Consider the following 22,668-nt stretch of genomic DNA (forward strand, 5'->3'; position numbering starts at 1 on the left):
CGAGCTCTGCATCGGGCTCTGTGCCGACAGTGTGGAGCCTGCTTGGAATTCTCTCTGTCTGTCTCTCTCTCTCTCTCCTTGCCCCTCCCCTGTTCATGCACTCGCTCGTGTGTGTTATTTCTCCAAAAAAATAAACTTAAAACCATCTAGCCTCATGGCACTTAAAAAAAAAAAAAAGAACAAGTGAAGATTAGTTATTGGAAATATAAGAGAACCTTTTTATTAGTCTTGTTTATTTCCTGGTATCATGTTATAAATATGGAGACAGCAGTGAGAGAGAGGGTCATGGTATAATACTATGATAGGATAAAGTCAAAGCTCAATTTGAGGCAGTGGCCTATAAAAGAAATGTCCTTGACTTGAAAATACACATCAGTAATGTGTTTCTTATGAACGTATTGATCAAGTGTCCATTTAGGTTTGTATATTTTTTCCTATGTGGTCTGTTTTCTTTCAGTCTACCTCGAATTACTACGCAAGGAGGTTTGGTGTTCGTGCAGCTATGCCAGGATTTATTGCTAAAAGACTCTGCCCACAACTCACTATAGTGCCCCCAAACTTTGACAAATACCAAGCTGTGAGTAGAGAGGTAAGTCTGATGAACTCCTATTACAGACTTTGACTGATTTCTTTTCACTTACAGAATCAAGTCCAAATGCCTTAGCACCTCATAATTTGGTCTTAGCTTATCCCTTTAAATCTTACGTCTCTATCACTTGTCCAGCTTATTTATTGAAAACCGAGCTGAGGGGAGCCTGGGTGGCTCAGTTGGTTAAGCATCGGACTTCAGCTCAGGTCATGATCTCGCAGTTGATGAGTTCAAGCCCCACATCGGGTTCTGTGCTGACAGCTCAGAGCCTGGAGCCTGCTTCACATTCTGTGTCTCCCTCTCTTTCTGCCCCTCCCCTGCTCATGCTCTGTCTCTCTCTCTCTCAAAAATAAAGAAACATTTAAAAAAGTTAACAAAAAAAAAAAAAAAAGGAAAACTGAGCTGAGTATGCAGAGTGCACCCTTCTATTTCCCAGATATTTGCTTTTCCATATATTTTTTTCTTCTGTTTAGAAGCTCTTATTTCCCCAGAAAACTTTGGATTGCCTTAATTTTTTTTTTCAATGTTTATTTTTTTGGGGACAGAGAGAGACAGAGCATGAACGGGGGAGGGGCAGAGAGAGAGGGAGACACAGAATCGGAAACAGGCTCCAGGTTCTGAGCCATCAGCCCAGAGCCTGACGCGGGGCTCGAACTCAGGGACCGCGAGATGGTGACCTGGCTGAAGTCGGACGCTTAACCGACTGCGCCACCCAGGCGCCCCTGGATTGCCTTAATTTTAACCTACATTAACTTCAGCTGTTTTTTTCTTACTGTACAAAATATATCTTTCTAGAATCACCTTATATTTATAATTTATATAATCTACTCAAGTTATTAATTTCAAACTCTTTTGCGAATAAATTTTTTTATCAAATGTTTTTAAACAATAATAAAATTCCTGTATTTTGATTAACTGTTTTCCTGCCTCATAGTCTAGTGAAGATGCTTATGAGCATTTAATGTCCAAGAGACTGATAATGGAAGAAAAAACGGAATAATCTTGATTTGAAAAGGGTCTTTGAAATATAAAGATTTAATTTAGTAAAATTGCCTAAACTGTCTTATAGGAAAAGCTGCTATTTTTCTCTATTTTTGATAACTGGACTATCATGCTAGTGCTAAAACTTAAGTCATAAATTAAAATTTTAGAATACTACGTGAAACACTTTTAGCCTACTGTAGTACAATACAGTGTTAAAGACGACTGTCTGAATTGAAACCCTTAAGAAACTATGAGCTAGCACTTAGTACCATTTAGTCATGTGAAGAATCTTTAGATTTGCTCCTCTTATTTGTTTTCCACCTCATGTACTCTAGAAATGACTCCCACCGAAATTAAAAAGGTGCTCTACCCCAAATAAAAAAGCAAATTCTTTTTTTCATTCTTTCAAAAACAGTCTGTGGCAGCAAGTGCTTTTTGTCTCTCTCTGAAAAGGTGGTGGTGAAGGGGGAAGCACGTTCACAGGTGGTTACTGCTTATGTCTTTTACTGTATTCCTAATGTAAAAGGGTAGAAATGCTACCCGTAAATATTGTAGGCTTTCAGTAAGTTTGAAAATCCTTCAAAAACCTTGTAAGAAAGGATTTTTTTGTGTCCTACTTTATTTAACTCATTAAAACTTCAGATGATATGATGAGACCTGAATTATTTTTAGTTTCCTGCAGTCTTACATATATTGAAGAAATCTTTCAAATTTGAGCAGGATCTAGCTAGTTTTTTTGCAGATAACGAGTGAGTTCTTGTGTGTAAATGAACTACAGCACAAATTCCCTGACTATAAGGGTGTTAATATGTGTGGCTTGGTTTAAAAGTTTAAGGAAAAGCCATTTTTATTTTATCCAAAAGAATGGAACAGCTTTAACCGTTCTGGAAGGCAGAGTGCTTGAATTTTACTGGAACATGTCTATTTTTGTTCTTGAAGCAGTATCCTATGAAAAGGAAGTTAGTGAGTACTCCGTGTCTCTAGGGAGTACTTCTCATTCAGAATAATCGTAGTTGGCTGCCAACTACAGACTTTCCAGAGTTTCATTTTCACTAGAAAGATTCCATTTGAGTACATTATAAAACTGGTTTCTTCTACAAGAACAAAGCTAATTAAGGTACTCTCTGAGTAAAGCATGGCCAAGTTTTATATCACCATTTTCTAAAATTACCTTTGACACAGCTGTTCATAATTAAAATAAGCTAAAAAGCTTTCTTTTTATAAAACTTCAAAAAAGTTCTCATTATACAGCAGACAGATTTTAAATACTAGATGGAAGTATAACATAATTCAATAAATACTTTTTTCAAATATATATATTATTTTGGCAACTACTTCCTCTAATTTCAGGTAATACTTCAGTGGTTAAAAAAATTCATAGTTTCACATAATAAAACTGTCTTATATAAAAGTCATTTCTGGAATCATACAGAAATTCTGATCTCTTCATTTCTTTTATCTCAAGATGCAGCTCCAGACTTTTCCTCATAATTTAATATAGTCACAGACTTCCACTGTAGAGTTGTCCTCTTCCCTGTTCCAAATCACGATAATTGAGCTTTATTTTCTGAATGGATACATGCATTAATGTATGTTTTGAGTGGAGTTTTATGTACATATTATAATTAATTAAAATAGAACTACTTTCTAAAGCATCATAGTACCTTTATGTAAGATTATTCCTTTTTATTTTTTTTAAATGTTTAATTGTTTTGAGGGAGCACACACACTCAAGAGGGCAAGTGGGGTAGGGGGAGAGTCAGGGAGAAAGAAAAAATCCCAAGCAGTCTCTGGTTTGTCAGTGCAGAGCCCGACATGGGGCTTCATCTCATGAATCCTGAGGTCATGACCTGCGCCAAGGTCAAGAGTCAGATGCTTAACCTACTGAGCCACTCAGGTGCCCCAAGATTATTGCTTTCTAAAAGGAACAGAAACCATTGGGGCACCTGGGTGGATCAGTGTCTGACTCTAGATCTTCCCTCAAGTCATGATCTCATGGTTCATGAGTTTGAGCCCTACATCGGGCTCTGTACTAACAGTATGGAGCCTGCTTAGGATTCTCTCTCTCCCTCTCTCTCTCTGCCCCTCTCACTCTGTCTTGTCTCTTTCAAAATAAATAAACTTAAAAAACATTATAAAGAAATAAATAAAATGAACAAAAACCATCATAAAAGGTGAGAGGGAGCAGGGTCCTATTGTTACCACTTCTACTCTTGACCAGTTATTTAAAATTATGTTACTTAACTGTTCTTTCTGTGCCAGCAGAAGGATGTCTGAGATTTATTTGAGTCACTTATTATATCTAGATAAAGATGGCTGAATAGAGATTGTATCAAATGAAGCTGTTTCATGGTCTTCTGCCTTCATGATCTATTTTAATGCAAAAGAGAATTTGAACAAACTTGCCCTAGCAATAAATTATTTATTCCCTAAATCTATGAGCTATTGATTGTAGGATTTTTGCTATATTTCAAAGTAAGAATATTAATGTTTCTTATCAGCTGTTATATGACAGGTTTTGCTGTGGCAGCAGAATTTAAACCATTTTGTTCCTTTTGAAGGTTAAGGAAATACTTGCTGATTATGATCCCAATTTTATGGCCATGAGTCTTGATGAAGCCTACTTGAATATAACAAAGCACTTACAGGAAAGACAAAATTGGCCTGAGGACAAAAGGAAGTATTTCATCAAAACAGGGAACTCTCTAGAAAATGGTAAGCAATTAATTAGAATGATCAAACTAAAAAACAAACAAAAAGCCCTTTGAATTAACCCAGTTAATGCATTAGCATCCATAGATGGTAGGACTAGTTAAACCTTTATTATGAAAAAATATTAAAAATGAAAAATCAGAAACTTAAAATGTACTAGTGGAATTTCTAAGTTAAATTTGTAGAATGTCACTTTTAAACCAAATGAGATTGTTAAATTTCTTGAGTTTAAGAGTGTGCACTAGTTTGCATTCCCACCAACAGTACAAGAGGGTTCCCGTTTCTCCACATCCTTGCCACCATCTGTTGTTTCCTGAGTTGTTTATTTTATCCACTCTGACCTGTGTGAAGTGGTATCTCAGTGTGGTTTTGATTTGTATTTCCCCTATGATGAGTGATGTTGAGCATCTTTTCATGTGTCTCTTGGCCATCTGGATGTCTTCTTTGGAAAGTGTCTATTTATGTCTTCTGCTCATTTCTTCACTGGATTATTTGTTTTTTGGGTATTGCGTTTGGTAAGTTCTTTATAGATTTTGGATACTAACCCTTTATTCGATATGTCATTTGCAAATATCTTTTCCCATTCTGTCGGTTGCCTTTTAGTTTTGTTGATTGTTTCCTAGGGTATTATGCTAAGTGAAATAAGTCAGAGAAAGACAGATATCATATGTTTTCACTCATATGTGGAACTTGAGAAACTTAACAGAAGACCATGGGGGAAGGGAAGGGAAAAAAAGTAGTTACAAACAGAGAGGAAGGGAGGCAAACCATAAGAGAGTCTTAAATACGGAGAACAAACTGAGGGTTGATGGGGGTTTGGGGGAAAGGGAAAAATGGGTGAGGGACATTGAGGAGGGCATTTGTTGGGATGATCACTGTGTGTTGTATGTAAGCAATGAATCATGGGAATCTACCCGAAAACCAAGAGCACATTGTATACACTGTATGTTAGCCAATTTGACAATAAATTATATATATATAAACAAAAAAAAAGACTGTGCAGAATCCCTAAACAAAGTAATTTCATAGCAGTTCTTTTCTCAAGATCTAATTAAGAAAATGTTGGGTTGTATTGAATCTGAGGAGGTTGTCTTTTGTTGTAGTTGTTAACAGATAATAGAGTTTTTAAAAATTGACCTGAAACATATGAAAACATTGGGTGAGTTTTTTCCCTCTTGTTTTCCAAATTATCTATAATCTGGTTATACAGTGATTATGACTGTTTTCAGCCTTGCCAAAAGTCATGACTCCCAACTCTCTTTGGTTTAGACCTTATTTTGATTCCTTCGTATACAATGAAATAGAAGTTTCATGACCCTAAGGGTTTTTTCAAGGTCTCTTTGTTGCCTATCCAGAACCCTGTCAAGGAACATGTAGATATTATGCATACTACTTTCAGCCCTCTGTCAGAGGTATGATTACTTCAGATATCTTAGCTGTCCTAGACCCCTGAGCAAAATTCACCTGGATGAAAAGGTAGAAACAGAGAGTTTGTTCACAACCCACAACTGTATTTCCTGTGCACAACTCATTGACTTCTTTGGGGGTGGGGGCACAGACAGTGGTAGCGAAACCCGTTTGTAACTTTCCCTGAGTCAACAATGGTGGATCTTTGATGGCATAAAAATGGTGGGTTTTCTTCAGTGACATAAAATTCTCTCATATTGTTTAGAGGTCACATCTTTAGAGCATGTTTAATGGGGACATCAGATCACAACTTCACCATCTTATTTAGAACTCTAAGGAATAGGTCTCTCTCTTTAATACAAACATTAAACGATAAACAAGCATGATTCCTGGACACAGAGGCTTAGAGCAAAAGATTTTCTGTAGTATAACTTTATTGTTTGGGGGAAGCAGCACAAACCTGGTGTCATGTTTGCTTTATATCTTAATTTATTTCCTTACTTTTCACAAGAGAAGGTGGGGGAACCATTCAAAGGTTGTATCAGAGCATCTCCATGAGGGTCTCCTATAACAATTATTTTCACAATATATTTTAAAAAATTACATTGAGACTAAGGTAAATGTTTTCATTCTCTACTACCATTCTTTTCATTTATTATACTACATTCAAACTCACTTTGAGCATGTGAATTTTTAATATAGTTATTTATGTACTTTTTTGTATTTCACATTTTTAAGCTATTTAAATAGTTTTAGCTTTTTTCCCTCATATATAAATCCCTGTGGGCTGGACTTTTCAGCATACCTGATTTCACATTATGCCATGGGAAGCGGTCAGTAGTAAGTTGGAGCCATGGCAGGTGACTGATACATCTTCCTCTGAAGTCTAAGACATTTTTCTGCTGTTTGCCTCTTTTCTGAAAGGTGCAGTCTTTGGAAAAGTATTGCTAACTACTTTGTCTATGTGCAAATAAAATAATTAATATTTTAAAAAAATATTTATTTATTTTGAGAGAGAGACCGCATGCATGGATGTGTGCACAAGTGCAGGGTGGCGGGACAGACAGAGAGGGGGAAACAGAGAATCCCAAGTAGGCTCCATGCTGTCAGTGCAGAGCTCAACACGGAGCTTGCTCTCAAGAACCCTAACATCATGACCTGAGCTGAAATCAAGAGTGGGATGCTTAACCGACTGAGCCACCTAGGTGCCTCAGTAATTATTATTTTATGTTTATTCTGCCATATAAATCTGGATGGTGAGTGTGAGGCAATACAAGAAACTGAAATACCATATACTTTTAGCACTTGCCATCCAGATGGGATGCTTTCATCCTAGTGTTTCAGGTTATAAGAAATCTTAGTTTTGTATTCAGATCACTTCAGTTATGGGATTATAAAGATTTTTTTTCAAAAAGCTAATAAGAAACTACCATAGCAGTAGTTGTAGAGGCAGGCCTAACAGAGAACTAGACAGATGGAATAATAGGAGACTGCAACATTCAGCAGCTGTTCTAACAATGAACCTAAAGGCAGTATGCTTTGCTTCCTAGTACGGTGTTCTATCAGTGACCCACCTAAGAGTACTATGATGGACTCATGAGGTACAAAACATGGCATAAGGAACTCTGTATAAGGGGCTTATGAACTAGTTTGCAGTTTTTCTGCAGCTCTCTTTACCTTGACTTTTACGCATACAGATGGGGAAAAGGGGACCTTTCAACTTTGCCACAGTCATAATGCCTTATGAAATGTTTAACATTTTATTTATTTATTTACTTATTTATTTTAAAGATTTTTTTTTTTTTAAAGTTAATTTACCCACTTGGAGAGAGAGAGAGAGGAACAGGGAAAGAGAGAGAGAGAGCCCCAAGCAGGGTCTGCGCTGTTAGTTTAGAGCCCAATGTGGGGCTTGAACTCATGAACTGTGAAATCATGACCTGAGCCAAAGTCAGATGCTTAACTTACTGAGCCATCCAGGTGTGCCTGAAATGTTCATCATTTTAAAAATAGAATATGGAAAATGAAAGCAGCTGAGGCACATAAATAACTGCTAATGTTAAGTTTATAAATAATACTTATTTTGTATATGGCCTAGGAATTCAGATTTCCTAGGAATTCAGATTTAGAAAACATCTTTCTGTAACTTAATTCAAATTAGATGCTTTAAAATTTGAAACTAATCTGGTGGTTTGTCATACTATTTGTATTATCTTTAAAAAACCTTCCTTAAAAGTCCTAGTTGTTCGTTTTTTTTTTGTTTGTTTGTTTTTTTTTTTATTTATTTTTTTTTTTTTTAAATTTTTTTTTTCAACGTTTATTTATTTTTGGGACAGAGAGAGAGACAGAGCATGAACGGGGGAGGGGCAGAGAGAGAGGGAGACACAGAATGGGAAACAGGCTCCAGGCTCTGAGCCATCAGCCCGGAGCCTGACGCGGGGCTCGAACTCACGGACCGCGAGATCGTGACCTGGCTGAAGTCGGACGCTTAACCGACTGCGCCACCCAGGCGCCCCAGTTGTTCGTTTTTTAAGTAATATGCATTTATATGTGTCTTGAAACCAGAAATTTAATTTTTGCTTCTGCATTTATCTTAATATAGAAAACATTTATATGTAATAAAATTATGAAGAGATCAGAAATTTCTGTTGTTAATCTTAATTTTTATAAATACATTTAAACTGCATTTCTTTTCCATTAAGCCCTGAAAGTAGTCTTTAATGGATTTAATGGATTTAATGAGGACATTTTTGATATTGGTATAAATTTGAGTATATTTTACAGTCCAATTGTGAAAAATGCAACTAAAATGAGGCAATAACTAGATTACTATTTTTATTTTACTTTCAAGGTTATAGCCTACTGGTAATAATAAAGGCTTCTTTCCCTTAAACTTGGACCAGAGTTAATCTGATCAGACCTTAAGAATTTGTATATTTAAAGAAGCGTAACTTCCAACAGTAATTACTATTTATTTCAAGTGTGCCCTTAGTAAAAGTGGTACTTTATAAGTAAGCAAGTCAAAATTAAAATCAGCATTTGAAAGAGGGAAATTGAGAGTATTTTAATGTCTGAAAAGTTTCTTCCGTGAAGAAAATGGAAGGTTTTTTTCTCTCTAAAAAAACTTTATTTCTCAGCATAATTATTCTTGATTGCTAATGCATTTTTCCTCAATCCTAAATTCTAATTTAATGAGTAAGGGAAAAAAGCTTTTTTAAAAAAAAAAAAAAAGAAGTAATGTGACTAGGTCCATTTCTAGATTTTAGTTAATTTAGGTATGGTACACAAATTGGTGAGTTTTACATAGGATGTTTCTTCTTAAAGTGTATACCATGGAAATAGATAATATTCCTTTTAAGAAAAACTTAGAATCAGTATTTTCTTTGTTAAACAGTTACAAAATATAAATAACATTTGTCATCTTGGTTCTTAGAAACAAAACTAAAAAAAAAAAAGAGAAACAAAACTAAACTAGATTTGCTTTGTCTTTAAAAAGAATGTAGGGAAACCTAATTTATGAAGTATGTACTTTTGTATTTATGAAGATTTATGAAGATAATTACTGTTCCTGTTTATAATTTAGATAAACCTGGAGAAGAAGTGAATAAAGTGAGTGAGCAGGAGCGATCCATCCCTCCACTACTCTTTAATGACATTCCTCCTGATTTGCACCCCCAAGGAAATCCTTTCCAAGCAAACTCTGAAGAGCAAAATAATCCTCAAATACTCCAAAATGCGATTGTTTTTGGAACATCAGCCGAGGAAGCCGTAAAGGAAATTCGTTTCAGAATTGAGCAAAAAACAACATTGACAGCCAGTGCAGGTACTTAAAAGGGATTTGATGGCTACCCCATAGTTAAAAATTTCAGACTGGCTAATATAAGTGTAATATTAGTAGTTTCTAGTTATGAAGTATATAGTGACATTTTACTTACCCTTTATGATTTCAATTTCTAATGACTTTACCTATTCAGAATACTGTGAACCTACAGGTAAATTGGAATTCAGCAGAAAGGCCCATGAGCCCAAAGAAAAAACTTTCATAAATCTAATGTAGCTATCCTTTTTTTAAGCATTCAGTATTTTAATTGGTTTAGCTTTATTGGTTTTCCCTTTGAAGACTTCAGCCCTGTCCAGGATTACAGTTCAGGAAAGACCCCAGCTGACCACAAAGTAGAAGATAGAAAAAACCCCAACTAGCTACATAGCAATCTAGGGCCAGCTAGTGAAGGGAAAAAGAGCTTCACAAATGTCAGTAACCCATGAGGGTATCACTGTGTCTTAACATTATCTTATAAAAGCCATATTATGATTACATTAATCTTCCCTTTCTATGCCAAAGTGTGAGAATAAGTAACAAATTTTAGTACTTAAATGAATCACTTAATGACTCTATTTGAGTATTTTAAGTTATCTTACTCATTGAGGCTCCTAGAGATTTTAAAATATCTTCCTGAAAAGTATTAATTTGCTTTGTGTATAACATGAAAAGAATGCATGTATTTTATTATCATTGTTTTAAGTATAATGCAACCTAGAATATTTGATTTTTTAAAATTTATTTTATTTTTTATTTTATTTCTTATAGCATTTACTTATTTTTAAGAGACAGAGAGAAACAGAGCATAAGCAGGGGAGGGGCAGAGAGAGAGAGAGAGACAGAATCTGAAGCTTGTTCCAGGCTCTGAATTGTCAACATAAAGCCTAATGTGAGGCTCAAACCCACAAACTGCAAGATCATGACCTGAGCCAAAGTTGTATGCTTGACTGACTGAGCCACCCAGGCGCCCTGATTTTTTTTTTATGTGGATAATCTATACAGAAGACCTTTTCAAAGAGTGAACATCCATCCTAAGTTATATTCTGGATCTTTTCTATAAGTCAGCCCTGTATTGCTACTAAAAATGGTACATAAACTAATGATATTACTTAAACTCATAAATTACTCGTAGACTTTAAAATACCATGGAGAGAGGGGTGCCTGGGTGTTTCAGTCAGTTAAGCATCTGACCCCGGCTCAGGTCATGATCTCACAGTTAGTGAGTTTGAACTGTGCTGACAGCTCAGAGTATGGAGCCTGATTTAGATTCTGTGTGTCCCTTGCTCTCTGCCCCTCCCCCGCTCATGCTGTGTCACTCTGTCTCTCCCAAAAGTATAAATAAACATTAAAAATTTTTAAAAATAAAATAAGATACCATGGAGAGATTAAATGTTCCTTATTTTTGCTGTCACAGTAACTACTACATTTCCTTTTCCTAAAATCATATCGAGCCCTGAGGAGATAGGAAGTTATCAAATGTTATTTTTAAAGTACCATTCCACATCATTTCAGATGTTTTGCACTCACCATTTTTTTTCAGTATTGTCATCATATATTTTAAAATCATATATGTCAACTTCTTTGAGTCATCAGGGTGTTCTTCTTTTAAGGCATTGCCCCAAACACAATGTTAGCAAAAGTATGCAGTGATAAGAATAAACCAAATGGACAATACCAAATTCTCCCCAATAGAGAAGCTGTGATGGATTTCATCAAGGACTTACCCATTAGAAAGGTGAGATTTTATATAGAATTTATATAAATTTTATTTATATAAATAAACATATATGTATTCATATAAATATACTCGGAAGAGACACTATTTAGGATGGTAATAATCATTCTTTGCTGAAAAGTTCTAGAGGTATAGGTAACAAGCAAGAAGTAAAATGGATGATTGAGTTTGGGCTTGAAGAAATCTTTGTATGAAACCCTAAACTGAGGTTTAAGAAGCTTGTTTGCTGAAAAATTTTAAGAAAGTAATAGATGAAAGATTTTTAAGTGTACTGCTACTAAGAAGAACAGAAATAAAAAGAATACTTGGAAGAGTCCTTTCAGCTATCACTTAATATACTATTTTAGTTCTAAAGTCTAGGTGCCACCAGATTAATAGGTATGAGACTTCAGAGATTTAGAAATTTGTTTTGACCAAAAAAAAATATTATCTTTAAAATGGTAAAATGATCCCTCAGGGTAAGAGAAAGGGTGTGTTTTACTAGTTTTTACAGCTTGTAGATTTTTCTGCATATATATGCTTTTTTAAAAAACAATAATTACACTAGACACTATTTGATGTTCTGGGGGCTTAATTTTCTTGCTCAACATAATGTATAGGAGTAGATTTAAATAAAAATCTCTCAATGCTCAGAACAAAGGCTGTAATCAAAGAATATAATGTACTACACTTGATCTTAGCCAAAAGGCTAAGAAGCAGTTCAAAGAATATAATGTGTGATCACTGAATAGTTTAGAATATATAACATGTAACTATAAAGCAGCATTTTCCAGTGTGGTTTTCAAGGTATGAGTAGATGTTCCATTAAAAAAAAAAGTTCTGGGGTCAGAGAACTTTGGGACATAACAGCTTTAGTGGGTCACAACAGATAATAGTATACTAAAGATTCATAAGTTTTGCTGTTTATTTTTAATTTGTTTATTCCATTTTCTAAGTTTCTATAATAGAATTCTTTTTTTAATACTTTTTCAAATTACCTGAAATTTAAAAATTTTAATTCCTTATAGCACTTGTTTAGATGTGCCCAAAAATAATTAAAGCAGTTTTCTTGCATGACTTGTGAAGATAGTCACATTATTCGTACCTTTTATTGGTTATAAAAGGTATAATGAGGTTAAATATCTGTTCTTGCCTTAATGTAAAACTTTATTAATGATAAATATTGACTCTTTTCTAGGTGTCTGGCATAGGAAAAGTTACAGAGAAAATGTTAAAGGCCCTTGGAATTATTACTTGTACAGAACTCTACCAACAGAGGGCATTACTTTCTCTTCTTTTCTCTGAAACATCTTGGCATCATTTCCTTCATATTTCCCTGGGTCTAGGTTCAACACTCTTGGCAAGGTATCTATGTGTATAGTCATTTTGTTTTTTCTTTATCATTTGTTGAAATAGCAATATTAACCACTGACATGGAGGCTCTAAGGATAATATGTTTAAAAATTTTTTTAGGCTAGTTCATTCCAGAATGTAATTTTTGAATTAAAGTCAAAAGATTGGAGGTGGGAGGAAAGGAAAAGAGGAACAAAGAATCACTTTTTGGCTGTTGGCCACAGCAGTTGGGTAGATAGACAAGAGGCATGATGAGTTCTTTCTTTTCTGTACCTGTCTTATTTTTCATTTAGAACATAACGACAATGGTGTTCTGATTGCTGAGGAAGGAAAGTGGCTCATATTCCAGAATATACCCCTTAAGCAAAGAGATTTAATCTCTTTGATTTAATCTCTTTAATTCTTTGAAAGGCTTTCTGAACTAACAACTATATTTCTTTTCTTTTCCAGATTTGTAAATAATTGACAGATTCATTCAATACTGACTAATTACGTTGTTAGGTACTGTTCTAGGCACTGGGAAGAATACTAGGAAACAAGACAAACTCCTGCCTTCATGGAGTTTACATAATAGTGTGGGAAACAGGAAGTAACCAAATAAACAAATGAAGAAAGTAAGGCAGAGTAAGGGACTGGAAAATGACTTGGGCCTTAAGAGTAGGGGGTTGCAGCCATGATCCAGAGGCATGATCCATAATCTAATTGAAGTTCTATTGAGTAGTAAAAATGAGTAGTAAGTATAGGAGAGCGAAGTTAATATACATGACCAAAAACTAGGTAATTGATATTTAATTACATGTATAACTGCAAACGATTATGTCCCCCCCAGAGGCAGGGACCTGAAGTGGCCAGCCATACAAAGATGTAGGAGAAGAGGAAACAGCTAGAGGAGAGGCCCTAGGATTTTTCCCTGCCACTCTTTGATCTCAGTCTTAAAAAGAAGTATCTTAGGGGCGCCTGGGTGGCGCAGTCGGTTAAGTGTCCGACTTCAGCCAGGTCACGATCTCGCGGTCCGTGAGTTCGAGCCCCGCGTCGGGCTCTGGGCTGATGGCTCAGAGCCTGGAGCCTGTTTCCGATTCTGTGTCTCCCTCTCTCTCTGCCCCTCCCCCGTTCATGCTCTGTCTCTCTCTGTCCCAAAAATAAATAAACGTTGAAAAAAAAAAAAATTAAAAAAAAAAAAAAAAAAGAAGTATCTTAGAGCTAAAGCGTACACAGTTGGGAGTGGGTGAAAAGAAGGAATTTTAAAAAAGAATGGGAATTAACAATGGGCACTATTTTTATAATTTTGTTATCATCCTGTCAGCCTGCCCTCAAAATAACTCCTTGGTATTCTGATTCTTAAACTAAAGGAAAGCAGGAAGATTACTGAGGAGACATATGAAAGAAGTTTGATAAAATAATTAAACCTGCTAAATCTTGTAGACATTGCAGGTTGTGCAGTATCTCCATTTTCCTCATTCTTAAGCTCATAGTGAGCTGACTTTGATCTTAAGTGGATATAATGAAAGATCAGAGAAGGAAATCACATTACTATGCATAGTCTAATATTTGAAGGTAATGGGAAATAAGACTTTCTTCTTTAATCTAAGAATTATCCTCTTTTTATTTCCATAGTGCTTGAAAATAATATAGTTCTTGATATAACATAGCATATATTAAACTGTGGTATTTAAAGATGTCGGTAATGCTCTGAAGTGAAACGCATAGGTAATTTATAATATATCAAACCTCCCTTCTCTTCTATGTACATTCTCTATTCCCCTATCCTGCTTTATTTTTTAATCTATAGTTATTCTCAACTGCTAACATATTCCATATTTACTTCTGTATTTGTTTACTTGTCTCCCTCCACTAAGATATGTTTCTTAAGGATAGGAACTTGCTCTGTTTTGGTCATAACTATATGCCCAATGCCTAGAACAGTGCCTTATTCCTAATAGGTTCATTCAGTATGTGAAAAAAGAATAATCTACATATCATTTCAGCTTTTTGGTTTCAATTACTCCTATCAGGACAGCTAGAATCCAACCAAACTAGATGGATTAGATTCCCAATCATCCTACTACTGTGTCCAAATTCTAACTGAAGTTTATATAGAGTAGTAAAAATGAGTAATAAGTAACTATAAGAGAGTGAAGTTAATATACATGGCCAAAAACTAAGTAATTGATATTTAATTACATATATTGTATAACTGCAAATGATTATGCTTCTTACTCCTATTGGTTTCTGTAAGCCATGGTTTTGATATTCAGGCTTTTAACAGAAGCAATTTATAATATCAACCTATTTGCATATTTATTCTCTTTGATAGAGATAGACTGGATCCTTTACACACATAATCATATTAGCATCTTATCTGTATTCTTTGTTGATAGTTTTATTTTGAGATTTAAAAAACTCAGTTTCTCACGGTGTATAAATTTTAACAAAAAACATTACTGAGATTTTTAAATGGTAATTGATATATTAAATCCTCTTAGTTGACTAAATGGAACTGAGCCTTCTTTGAGAATGCAAAGAAAACTTTTTTTCTTTTTTTTCATTTCAAGGGATGGAGATAGGAAAAGCATGAGCGTTGAGAGGTAATGTTTTGTTATTATTAATTGTTCATAATTCATGTTCTTTTTAACTGATTTTTAATTTTTAGTAAAATATCACTGAAACAGAAAAATCTGTTTGCAAACCAAATGACATTTTTCAGTAATTGACACTACTAAAGTAAATATCCCAGTACAGTGCTTTATTACCTTTGCTTGCCATTCTCTCAGTGGGAAAAAATTTAACTGCAGTTAATTTTTTTAGTGTTAGTTTTGCTTCTCTTCAGTGAAAACCAAGCGTTTTAGGATTCTAAATCTTAATTTTCAGCCTTGTTGATAAGAAAAATTATACTGGGTAGTTATTTGGGAGATTTAAGAAGGCACCATGGAAATTACTCCTGAAACTTTCCAAATATTGGTGAATGTACATAAGCATCAAATAGTAAGCTTGATGAAAGAGAGCTTAGAGGGGACCTAGTTCAAGTGGTTTGTAATCTTGTCTGGCAGTCAAATGAAATCCTGAGGGGAGTTTATTGTTTTGGGAAATATGTCATTGAAAAGTCCCTCAATTATCTCTCCTCCAAACACCAGAGTTCCACTGAAATGTTTAAGAACCACTGGTCTAGTACAAGGTTGTGTTCATTTTTCACATATATTATATTTAAGTTTACTTACTTATTTTTAGTAATCTCTGTACCCAATGTGGAGCTCAAATTCATGATCCCAACATCAAGAGTCCCACACTCTTCCAACTGAGCCAGCTGGGCACCCCTCACATATACTATTTTTGATCAGAAAAGCTGAATGACTTTTACAAGACAATATATTCAATAAATGAGTTTGATAAAAATTTCTGTTTTAGGCTGTGATTTACATAAAAGCAATCAAAGGAAAAGAAGTGGTGGGGGGGGGCGCATCCAAAATTGAGATAGTACTGTCCTATTTAATGAATTTTTTCTTCCATTTTCTCTTTTGTTATTGAGAATATTACTTACTACCCAAGAATATTAATATTAGCTAATATTAACATTTGTTAGGAAAGGGCCAGCAGAATGGGAAAGAATATTTGCAAATGACATATCCAATAAAGGGTTAGTATACAAAATATATAAAGAACTTACAAAATTCAACACCCAAAAAAATAATAATCCTGTTAAAAATGGAAAGAACACATGGACAGACATTTTTCCAAAGAGGAAATCCAGATGGCCAACAGACACATGAAAAGATGCTCAACATCACTCATCATCAGGGAAATACAAATCAAAATTACAATGAGATATTACCTCACACTACCTCTGTCAGAATGGCTAAAATCAGCAGCACAAGAAACAACACATGTTGGCAAGGATTTGGAGAAAGGGGAACTTTCTTATACTGTTGGTAGGAGTGCAAACTGATGCAGTTTGGAAGTGGAAACAGTATGGAAGTTCCTCATACTGTTGGAAGCAATCCAGCAATTGCACTACTGGGTATTTAACCAAAGAATACAAAAATACTAATTCAGAGGGATACATGCACCCTGATGTTCATAGTAGTATTATCTATAGTAGACAATTTATGGAAAGATCCATCAACAGATGAATGTATAAAGAAGATGTGGTATATATACACAATGGAATATTATTAAGCCACAAAAAAGAATGAAATCTTGCTATTTGCAACAACATGGATGGAGCTAGAGAGTATAATCCTAAGCAAAATTAAGCCAGTCAGAGAAAGAAAGACAAATACCATATGATTTCACTCATATGTGGAATTTAAGAAACAAAAACAAGCATAGGGGGAAAAGGGGCAACCAAGAAACACTTTAAATTTTTTTAAAAAAATTTTATTCAGTTTTGAGACACAGAGCATGAACGGTGGAGGGGTGGAGAGAGAGGGAGACACAGAATCAGAAGCAGGCTCTAGGCTGTCAGCACAGAGCCTGATGCGGGGCTCAAACACACAAACGATGAGATCATGACCTGAACCCAAGTAGATCGCTTAACTGACTGAGCCACCCAGGTGCCCCTGAATACTCTTAACTATAGAGAACAAACTGAAGTTACCAGAAGGGAGGTGGGTGTGCATATGGGTGAAATAGGTGATGGGAATTAAGGAGTTCACATGTTGTGATGAACATCAGATGTATGGAAGTGTTGAATCACTGTATTTTACACTTGAAACTAATATTAAACTGTTTCCTAACTAACTGGAATTTAAATAAAAACTTAAAAAAAAAAAAGAAAGAAACTACACAGTGGGGGAGGTGAGGTGGGAGAAAGGGCCAGCAAGCCAATAGGAAAAAATTAAGAAAGAGCTAGTTACTCAACAGAGAAGCAAGTACAGATGCCTCTTAAAACATTGGAAATATTCCCAATCTTTATAGTTTAAGAAATACAGATTGAAGGTTCTCTGAGAAAGCCTTTTCACCAATGGGTTGGCAAAGATACCCTATTGATAAGACTGTGGGAGTAAAATAGCTATAAACTCTGGAGGGAGTGTACTGGTTTCTTACTGGTCCTATAACAAATGACCACAGATCTAGTGGCTTAAAAGAACACAAATTTATTCTCTTACAGTTCTGAAGGTCAGGAGTCCTAAAATTAAGGTATTAGCAGGGTTGCATGCTTTCTAAAGATCCAGGGGAGGATCCATTTCCTTGCCAAAAGCTTCTAAAGGCGGCTTGTATTCTTTGACTCATCATCTTCAGACCTAGCATCTCATCTTTATCCGACTCACCCTCCTGCTTTCTTCTTAAGGGAATCCTTGGGATTACATTGGACCCACCTGGACCATTTAGGATACTCTCCCTATATTAACTTAATCATATCTGCAATGTACCCTTTATCATGTAATGTACTGGGTTCCAAGAGATTAGGATTTGGACATCTTTGGGGACTATTATTTTGCCTACCCCAGGGGTGAAGCATTTTGGCAATGGCTGTTAAAATCACAGATACACTTGTACTTTGATCCCATAGTTCTTTTTCTAGGAATTCATTTTACATATGTAATCACATGTCATTTTACATGTATACAAGATTATTCATTATGTTTTTTTGTGATAGTAAAAGAAAGTAACTTAAATATCTAGAGAATTGGTTCAATGATCTTACATCTTTAAATTAAAATATTAGGCTGCCATGTAAAAATGAGGGAATTATTTATTCATAAGGAAATCTCACCAGGATGAATTGAAAAGATGCTAAACAGTGTGTCTAATATTCTACTGTTTATATAAAAAATTAAGAGAAAATGTGTACTTGTTTGCTTATACATAAAATATTCTGGAGAAATTTAAATGATTGGGAAGCTGGAAACATTGGTTGGAGGAGAACTGGGTATTCTTCACTGAATAGTCCTCTGCTCAGGATTTTTAACTCATTACCCTGGTCTCTTTTCAGCATCTTCCTCTTTTATGTTAATATGATCCCTTGCCTACTTTCAATACTCGGGTGCAGATGAATTCAAATTTCTACATTTAATATCACCAGCCCTCCATTTCCAGTTGTCTGTTAGACTAACTCTACCTAGGTGCCAGGAACAACCCCCTTAAGTCTACTTGAAAATACTTCTATTCCAAAAAGTAGATGAACAGTAATTGGAATAATGTTCTCATATATACTTTGTTAAGATAACCCTCTGTAGCAGTCTATGTACACGTATATAATAATGTGTTATAAGTTCTGAGGGCATTATCATAATCTGTTAGTGACTGTAATCAACTTTTTAAAAATCCCAGTATATGTAGTTAATATGTTATATTAGCTTCAGGTGTACAATGTAGTAATTCAACAGTTCCATATATTGTTCAGTGCTCATCAAGATAAGTACTCTTAATCCCGTTCACCTATTTCATCCATCCCCCTAACCACCTCCCCTCTGGTAACCATCTGTTTGTTCTCTAGAGTTACAAGTCTGGTTTTTTGTTTGTCTCTTTTTTTCTCCTTTGTTTGTTTTGCTTCTTGAATTCCATATATGAGTGAAATCATATGGTATTTGTCTTTCTCTGCCTGGCTTATTTGCTTAGCATTATATGCTCTAGATCCATTTGCATCATTGCAAATGGCAAGATTTCATTCTTTTTTAAGGCTCAGTAATGTTCCATTGGTGTGTGTGTGTGTGTGTGTGTGTACACATATATATATGTGTACACATGCATACATATATACCACATCTTCTTTATCCATTCATCTATCAATGGACAGTTGGGTTGCTCCCATAATTTGGCTATTATAAATAATGCTGCAGTAAACATAAGGGTGCATATGTCCCTTCAAATTAGTGTTTTCAAATTCTTTGGGTAAATACCCAGTAGTGTGATTACTAGATTATAGGTAGTTCTATTTTAAAATTTTTGAGGAACCTCCATACTGTTTCCACAGTGGCTGTACCAGTTTACATTCCCACCAACAGTGCAAGAGGGTTCCCCTTTTTCCACACCCTTGCCAACATTTGTTGTTTCTTGAGTTTTTTATTTTAGCCATTCTGACAGGTATGAGGTTATATCTCATTTATTTATTTATTTATTTATTTATTTATTTATTTATTTATTTATTTTTAATGTTTTATTTATTTTTGAGACAGAGAGAGCGTTAACAGGGAAGGGGCAGAGAGAGAGGGAGACACAGAATCCGAAGCAGGCTCCAGGGCTCTGAATTGTCAGCACAGAGCCCGATGCGGGGCTCAAACTCATGGACTGTGAGATCATGACCTGAGTTGAATTGGATGCCCAACCGAATGAGCCACCCAGGCGCCCCTAGGTTATATCTCATTTAGTTTTGATTTGTATTTCCCTGATGATGAATGATGTTGAGCATCTTTTCATGTGTCTCTGTTGGCCATCTGGATGCCTTCTTTGGAGAAATGTGGTTTCTGCCCATTTTTTAATTGTATTATTGGGGGGGGGGTGGTATTTAGTTGTATCAGTTCTTGATATGTTTTGGGTACTAACCCTTTATCAGATATGTCATTTTGCAAATATCTTCTCCTATTCAGTAGGTTGTCTTTTGTTTTTGTTGGTTGTTTCCTTTGCTGTGCATAGGCTTTTTATTTTGATCTTGTCCCAATAGTTTATTTTTGCTTTTGTTTCCCTTGTCTCAGGAGACATATCTGGAAAGATATTGTTATGGCCAATGTCAGAGAAATTACTGCTTGTTCTCTATTCTAGGATTTTTATGGTTTCAGGTCTCACATTTAGGTCCTTAATCCATTTTGAGTTTATTTTTGTGTATGCTGTAACAAAGTGGTCCAGTTTCATTCTTTTGCATGTAGCTGTCCAGTTTTCTCAACATAATTTCTTAAAGAGACTGTCTTTTTCCCATTGCATAGTCTTGCCTCCTTTGTCGAGTTTATTTCTGGGATTTCTATTTTGTTCCATTGATCTATGTGTCTGTTTTTGTTCCAGTACCATACTGTTTTGATTACTATAGCTTTGTAGTATAACTTGAAATCTGAAATTGTGTTATCTCCAGCTTTGCTTTGCTTTTTGAAGATTGCTGTGGCTGTTCAGGGTCTTTTGGGGCTCCATACAAATTTTAGGATTGTTAGTTCTAGTTCTGTGAAAAATGCTGTTGGTATTTTGACAGAGATCACATTTAATCTATGATTGCTTTGGGTAGTATAGACATTTTAACAATATTTGTTCTTCCCATCCATGCACATGGAATGTCTTTCCATTTCTTTGTGTTGTCTTCAATTTCTTTTACCATTGTTTTATAGTTTTCAGAGTACAGGTCTTTCACCTCTTTGATTTAGTTTATTCTTAGGTATTTATTATTTTCAGTACATTGTAAATGGGATTGTTTTCTTAATTCCTTTTTCCATGGCTTCATAATTAGTGTATAGAAATGCAGTGGATTTATGTACATTGATTTTGTATCCTGCAACCTTACTGAATTCATTATTAGTTCTAGTAGCTCTTTAGTGGAATCTTTCAAGGTTTTTATATATAGTATCATGTCTTCTGCAAATAGTGAAAAGATTTACTTCTTACCAATTTGGATGCCTTTTATTTCTTTTTGTTGTCTGATAGCTGTGGCTAGGACTTCTAGTATTTTGTTGAATAAAAGTGGTAAAAGTGGACATCCTTGTATTGTACCTGACCTCAGAGGAAAGGCTCTCAGTTCTTCCCCTTTGAGTATGATGTTAGCTATGGGTTTTTCATATAAGGCATTTTTATATTGAGATATGTTTCCTCTAAACCTACTTAACATTTTTTTAATGTTTTATTTATTTTTGAGAGGGAAAGAGACAGAGAGCAAATGGGGGAGGGGCAGGCAGGCGCGCGCACACACACACACACACACACACACACACACAGAATCCGAAGCAGGCTCCAGGCTCTGAGCTGTCAGCACAGAGCCCAACGCAGGGCTTGATCCCACGAACTGTGAGATCATGACCTGAGCCAAAGTTGGTCACTAAACTGACTGAGACACCCAGGCACCCCTCTAAAACCTACTTTGTTGAGTTTTTTTTTTTTTTTTAATCATGAGTAGATGTCATACTTTGTCAAATGCTTTTTCTGCAGATACTGAAATGATCATATAGTTTTTATCCCTTCTCTTATTGTTGCAATATATCAGACTTTAACCTCCTTTTAAAAAAACTACTGTAGGTGAAATCAGTTTAACTATAAATGATCTCCCATTATTCATGTAGATCTTAGATGTTTCTTCTTAATTATATCTTAGTTCATCTGAAAATTTTGTTTTGTACTGCAGAAAAATATAACTTAATGCCAGGCCATTAAAACATACTATCTCATTCCTAAATTATCCTGAATTATAGTTTACTCTGTGCACCAAAATCATTCTTGTCTTTTTAGGACATTCAGTGAGATGAGTAAAGCAGAAGAACAATATAGCTTGTGCCAGGAACTTTGCAGTGAACTTGCTCAAGATCTGCAGAAAGAAGGATTAAAGGTACTTTATTTAGATGTAGTGTTCTTAGATTTAACATTTTTTAATAATAAAATACTACCTTAAAGGAAGAGTTAGATTTTGCATCTGAGTACAAATTGAGAAATATTGAGTATCCCCAATAAATAAAGAGTAATCTCCAATAGAGATAAATTCAGTTTCTCAATAAATTGAGAAATATAGAGTATCCCCAATAGAGACAAATTCAATTCTGACCCATAATTGAGGCCTATACTGAGATCAGTCGATGAAGAAACAACTTAGGAGGGTGGGCTGGCTCCAGTATAATTCCAGAGTTTATACTACTTGAGGAGTACATTTGAATACGTTCAGAATCAGACTTATAATGGCATTAGAGAATAAAGCAAAGGTAATGATTTCCCTAGAACTGTATTTACTTATTACAAATGTCTTTCCAACCATCTTTTAATGTTTTCCTCAGGTAGACAACGATTTTCTAAAATAGGCATTTTGTTTCAATTCTCGAATTCCAGATTGTTTAACATACTGAGAACAAAACCTTGAAGACCCTGAATTTCTATTTTATAACCTTCACTCACAACAATCTATATGTAGTATTTTTCCAAACTCTCAAACCAGAGGTGGCGTTTTTACAAAGTGTAGCACAAAGGTATTCAAAAGTT

At 35.0% G+C, this 22,668-nt stretch overlaps 1 protein-coding gene across 5 annotated transcripts in view; it reads left to right on the top strand.

The window, feature by feature from the left end:
* The window catches only part of POLK (DNA polymerase kappa), a 74,054-nt gene that overhangs the window by 44,360 nt on the left and 7,026 nt on the right, over positions 1 to 22,668 (top strand). For 4 of the 5 annotated variants that reach the window (XM_030323169.2, XM_030323224.1, XM_030323187.2 and 1 more), the window contains 7 exons: positions 458 to 589; positions 4,135 to 4,288; positions 9,273 to 9,512; positions 11,120 to 11,244; positions 12,422 to 12,588; positions 15,129 to 15,161; positions 21,931 to 22,027. In XM_030323169.2, coding sequence (XP_030179029.1) covers positions 458 to 589; positions 4,135 to 4,288; positions 9,273 to 9,512; positions 11,120 to 11,244; positions 12,422 to 12,588; positions 15,129 to 15,161; positions 21,931 to 22,027 — 948 coding nt within the window. The remainder of the gene's footprint in view (positions 1 to 457; positions 590 to 4,134; positions 4,289 to 9,272; positions 9,513 to 11,119; positions 11,245 to 12,421; positions 12,589 to 15,128; positions 15,162 to 21,930; positions 22,028 to 22,668) is intronic. The other variant, XM_030323221.1, reaches the window with a different exon arrangement.

The sequence above is a fragment of the Lynx canadensis genome, chromosome A1 (genome assembly GCF_007474595.2).
Source record: "Lynx canadensis isolate LIC74 chromosome A1, mLynCan4.pri.v2, whole genome shotgun sequence".
Taxonomy (NCBI): Eukaryota; Metazoa; Chordata; class Mammalia; order Carnivora; family Felidae; genus Lynx; species Lynx canadensis.